We start from the raw sequence: 6170 nt of genomic DNA, 5'->3' as shown, positions 1-6170 counted from the left end.
CTGTTCTTACGACGTACGCATTGCTTCTCATAAATTCATTATCAACTAACAATAATGTCTTGATACGATTTGTGTAAACGTCAGTCGTAATGCGACGTTTCGTTATATTACGGTAAGGCTTCGTTAACGTTACTAACGAACCGTTTATTAACGATAGTTTACAATTCATTGTTTTGAATGTTAATGCTTATTGGGTATCTTTTTTATTGCTTGAGTACGCTTTTATGTAGTGCCTACAACATGTAGGTTTGCGAACTCCAGAAAATTGCATTTTGAGATGTGGGAAATGAAGAAATTGGTTAATCAACGGGATAATGAAATAATAAATTAATATTATTTCTTATTGATTAGTCCATTCATTCAGAAATTAAACCTACATAAGAGTTGCGGATATATAGATAGAATAAACAGGGTGCACCATAAATCTGTGACAAGTTTTCACAGTGTGTGAAGGACATCAAAACGTTTCATCTTAATGTACATGTATTCCCTCCTGTATGTATGCAACTAAGCGGAACAGACTCATGGTAGCATTAACATTTATTTATTTGTTGATCAGTGTAGTAAAAGTAATTTGCTACTGAAAGACTGTGTAATGAATTAATATAATACTGCCCTCTGGAGTGTGAATAGATCTGGACAAATGTTAAGAATTCTAATTTTAATGGCCGGGCCCGGTGACCAACTTCCGATCTCTCCACCGAAATTCCCGGGTTCGAGTCCCGTCATTAGTGTTCGTGTAAGTGTCCCTTCATCAATATCATCTATTGATCACTCATCCTCATCACGATAGGCAAAAGTGCCAGAAAGGACACGCTAATTAGCAAGATACAACAACAAATTTATTTTCAGTGCAAAAGCATTAAGTAATGACATATATGTCTATGTATAGATAGATGCTAGGGATCTGATTGCTTGCTTTGCTTTATTTTACTTCGCTTTTATTCCGCTTTTGGATAATCGCGACGATGAGGATCAATGGCCACAAGATGGATTAAGAGACAATCACATGCGTACATGGACGACACAAGAGCCCCACAGAGGTTTATATACTGGTATATACTAGTACACTACAGTTCCGTTTAACCTAATTTGATGGGACCGATGTTGCTTCGGTTGAACGAAAATTCGGTTAAACCGGAATAAAGGTTTTTTGATATACATTACGGACATTTTATTACGTACAGTGTTTTGATATACAGTACAGTATTTTGATAATGTATTTCAGCGTGTAGGCATAAACAAAAAGCTTACAATAATACGTAGTCATCTAACTCAATAACTTGAATTACAGTAACATTAAGGCTCTGGTACAAAAAGCCGTACGGCTAAACAATAAAGTTTAATTCAGCTTGTGAAAAAAAAATTGATGTGAGTGGGTGAGTACAGCCAACGCATCGTGACAATGATCTTACTCTTTGTAAACTAACTGTTAGACCAAAACAAAGACGAAAGTGCTTCGTCGGTGCTCCCGCGTAAAACATGGTAGCGCACGAGAAACGGCTTTTTTTTTTTTTTTTTTTAGCGATTCGGTTAACCCGGAAATTCGGTTAATCGGTATTCGGCTAAACGGGACTGTAGTGTATGCAAAATGCAGCCGCAAGCAGGTGTTTTAAATACTTTGCAGTCGATGAACTACATGATCTGAGACAGAGGCGGTGTCCGAAAGGTGCAAGACCGTACTTGAAGCGAGCATCCCCCGAGTATGGTCTCGGAGTGCGGTCTTCAAGTCGTGGACTGGAAGTGAAAGTATTTCGAATTGCACTTCGACTGCAGCGCCAAATACGGTCAGTAGATAGAACTGAGGACACGTTATTTTACCCACGTTTTAAACACTTGTTTACAACCATAGAAATCACATAGCATTTTCAAATGTTTGTACACATACATTTCCACAGTTTAACCAACAACTTGCTGACCCATAACGTATATTTAACCCGTGTTGCTGGCTTTCTATCTCCGCGATTTAAAACAAATTAACAACGAGTGTGGATACCACGTGACCTAGTCACCAAGCATCTGTGCTGAGAGCTGCGCACTTGCGTGCTTCTGTTCTTGGCGCTTTCGAACTATACTAGGTGACGTCATTTCCGTCAAAACCATACTTCAAGTATGTACTTTGTACCTTTCGGACAGAGTCGGAGTCACAGTAGTCAAGATGCGGAAAAAAGAGCGTTTTGACGAGCTTGGCCTTCATACTATGTGGTAGAAAATTTTTATGCCTATAAAGGGCTCCGAAAGCTCTTTTACTCGCCTAGTTAATATGGCCAGACCAGGAGAGGCGCTGATAGAAGATCACACCGTGGTGTTTCGCTGTTTTGTTGTCTCTATATCTATGCCTAACTCATTTAAGGGGGAGGGGGAGATTTGTACCGATGAAAGCCTTTTCTTTTTTTTTTAGAGCCAACAATAACACTTTGCGTTTTTGAAGGGTTAATTTGGGTAATATCTGTACCTCAAGAAGCTGACAAACAAATTAGTCAATGAAAGTAGGACTTATCTTTTAAAAATTCTAAAAATATATGGGTAATTTAACTCAACAAAGGAACACCTGAAGTGTTACAATTATTTTATTGTACAAAATACAAATGTTACATTTGTGATGTATTTCACAACTTCTATTGCATGTACATATAAACATTTCTATTCTGCTCTATTTATAACCAGGCGATTTCCATGACTTGAAAATCAGTATCTTACATGGTATTATCATAATACAAAATTCTAAAATGTATAACTAGATTCTAGTTACTGGAAGGCTAGTTGTGCTATGAGTGTAATATACTTGACTATCCTAGTTAACATTCACACACTGTTCTCAAGTTCATTTTCTCTAATCGTACATCACTTACATATACTACTAGATTTGGTATAGTTAAAAAGTTAATGTACAACTGGCGAAATAAAGAAATAACTACGAGCTCTAATTCTTCCACGGTCAAATTTTAGTTTTGCATTTAGTAAATTAAAGTTATGAATTTCTTACTAAGACAAACTGAATATAATCGTATTTTTAGTTACGCATAATGACGAAAAGTTTGTACTGAAGTTACATGGCACAAAATGTAAATCATATGCAAATGAAATTATTTTGTGAAAGCTAACTTGTAAATTAAAGGCATAAAGCCTGGTAAAAACGCATTTAAATTATTGTCTTAGCGTGGAATATTATATTATAAACTGACAACCGATAATATTATTATATTATTTTTCCATCTGGCACCTAGTAGAAATCCAAATATTAGGTTTTCTTTAGTCTTTGTACTATGGTGTTGTTCGCCATACCATAAGTTTATAAGGAATTTATTAACTTGTTTCCATGATGTTTGTCAAAAAGAAGGAATAAGGTTTAATTATTTTCCTGAGTTTTGTGTAGCATGGAATATTTTTGTGCTCAACAACATTACTAAATGTACCGTTCGTTCATTAGAAATTCATAGCTGATGAGGCGTTGAATAATATTTCATATTCAAAAACCCATCAGACAAATTTGGAGCGCTTTTTTACAACAGCGGCGTGCAGAAAGAGGCATTGATAGGGTTATACTATCTTTTGTCTAGTTTCCCTAAAGAAAGCCTTAGATAGTATATACCTGTTTACAAAAAACAAAAGTAACTTTGGATGATATTTGTATTGGGATGAGGGCAATTCCCCCTCTGGGGACTGAGAAACAAATAGTACTTAGAAATGTTGACGATTTACTTACTTTCTCACTTCGTAACTATCTTGTATAATGTATCAGGATATAATGTGCTTGAAATTGTATAATAAATGTACTTTATGTCTTCTCTAACTTTTGACAAGAAAATTTTCATACTGTCAGGCATCTGAAAATTTCTCCATAATTTATATATTTAAGTTGGACGACTCTCGAGTAATGAACTGGAATGAGATGCATTAATAAAAAAATACATTATCTCAAATACCTTTTTACCTTTTTCATGCGTAACACACAAAGTGCAGTAAATATGTGGTAAACTTGCTGAAATGTGTGAAACCATACTAATAATGCCCTTTCGTACGAAATATCTGGGCACGCCACTGCCTTTCGGGGCAACAGACCATCCAATTTGCCTGCGGCGTACTGACCAGGCCCCAAGGACCACACATTCCTTTTCTTTATTGAAATATACATTGCTACAAATACACTACAGCATGCAGCAATAACTGATTCGAACACGAAATCGCAAGATGCGAAACTTTCAGGCCATTTTCACACACTATTTTTGGAAAATATGAGAGAATATTCGAATGCAAAATATGTTTTTGGTTCGATTGTCTATACATCCCAAGGTGGCCTCAGCTGAGACTTGTGCGTTAGAACAATATTTGACTTAAGAATTTTGATGGAAATGAGCACATTGGACATTTTTTTAGGGAATCTAGTATAGTTGAGTTGGTCCTTGCATCAGATTGTTCCAGCGCGCCCAACAGGAACAGATTAGTAGAACAATCGCCTTCCCTTGTAGCGTTCATCAGGGTAACAGTTGAGCAACGGGTCCCCAGTGTAGCCATCTGGACAGCTGCACACTGCGCCGTGGTTGCGAACTTCGCACCGTGCCCCAGAACCACATGCACTGTTGCAAGGATTCGTACATGCGTTGTTGATGCATGCCTTGCTTGCGGAACACTCCGAGTCAGTTTCGCATTCACCTCTGACGCATCTTGCGAGCGGACTGCCTACGTAGCCTGGAAGACAGGTGCATACTGGACGCTCCTTCCCGGAGTTATCGTGTCCTGGTCTGCATTGAGCGTTTTCGCCACATGGGTTGGGGACGCACAGATCCTCTGAAACCAACATATGAGAATATTAGAGTCGAATGCAATGATATTGTACTCATATTCGTTACTCTCGCAACACAACTCAACAAAGTTTTATTGGACTTACAGCTATTCGCGATTAAAATTAACCGATATGCCATCTGGTGGGATTTTCAGAAAGTGCTCTAAGTAGGATACGTTGTGTTGAAGTCGTTTAAAGCATGGGGAATATGCGAGAGAGCAACGTCTACTGTTCAGGTTTTTTTTGCTCTAAATCGTTTTATGGGTCAAAACAAATGAAAAGTTTTCATGTGTTTCCACCCTGTGGAATCAACAAAATGAAATTTTTTAATAAATCAGGGAAAACGTAATGGACAGAAGATTGGTATGGGGGATATAAATAACACTGTAATCCGGCAAGGAAATTACGAAGAATGCACGAGTCTGCTTACTTTATTTTTCGAGAGATAAATATATATTACCATGTAAGTAAAGTTTTAAATTGTACTTTATAAATAAAGCTTTTTTTTCCGAAAAATCATGAAGCGTCTTACCCAATGCGTCCATGTATTACCGGTATTACGTATGTGTGAAATTTGGAACAGATGCAAGTCGATTAAGAGAGAAGATGAAAATAGTTTGAGAATGAATTAATGTCAAATGTAACCAGAAAAAAAGTGGACATGCTAATGTTACTGTTTCATTCAGTACGATGTCCTTTTTCAGTGAGTATAGCCTGGTCATGAAATCGTGAATATTATTATTAAACCAGGCTTTCTTTTTCGAGAAAGAACTGCAACGATATGTTCGCAATTTTCTCCTGTCCCAGCTTTTCAAGTACAAGTCAATTTCAATTCCTTTATTTTCAAATAATTTCCGAGAACCCCAGTTACAAAATGACGTGCAGATGATACAGCACTGCTTTGGACAGACAACCAGTGCGTATACATAGACATAGTTTCGTCTGCATTTTCCGTGTTACTTTTGCCTATCATAATTAAATGCTTCGTTCTCAGTACAGCTTCACGTTTGTTAGAGTACCTGAAATTCACATCGCATTCGCAATATTTAAAAATAATGCGTAATTTAAACGTTTTCTACCATACCAGTCATGACAACGCGCTGCTATTTTGTACTACTGCTGAATGTAAACAAAGATTCATCCTACTTAGAGCGACCATATTGGAAGCAACACTAGCGCTCAGGTGGTAATTTTAATCGTGAATACAGGTGCCTGTTTATGCCCAGCATGCATTATAAGTACATAATATACATTTTTAATATAAATGTTACGCACGAAGTTCAAAAACGCTCTTAAATACAATTTTATATAACTACATTAACTCATTCAGTAACAAAAATATAGTAGAATTATAACTCTCGCAACATCTCCAGCTGCAGAACGGGTT

The 6170-nt window shown here is 36.9% G+C and overlaps 1 protein-coding gene across 1 annotated transcript in view; it reads right to left on the bottom strand.

The window, feature by feature from the left end:
- Window positions 1–2556: 2556 nt before the first annotated feature.
- LOC146002423 (agrin-like) overlaps window positions 2557–6170 on the bottom strand; it is a 57412-nt gene continuing 53798 nt past the window's right edge. Inside the window, exon 8 of the mRNA XM_083140249.1 lies at window positions 2557–4788. Within this exon, the coding sequence (XP_082996375.1) occupies window positions 4442–4788 (347 nt within the window). The 3' untranslated portion in view covers window positions 2557–4441. The remainder of the gene's footprint in view (window positions 4789–6170) is intronic.

Source organism: Lepisma saccharinum, chromosome 18 (genome assembly GCF_977018435.1).
Source record: "Lepisma saccharinum chromosome 18, izLepSacc3.1, whole genome shotgun sequence".
Classification (NCBI taxonomy): Eukaryota; Metazoa; Arthropoda; class Insecta; order Zygentoma; family Lepismatidae; genus Lepisma; species Lepisma saccharinum.
The sequence above is the reverse complement of the archived record's forward strand: the minus strand, read 5'-3'. Positions and strand labels throughout refer to the sequence as shown.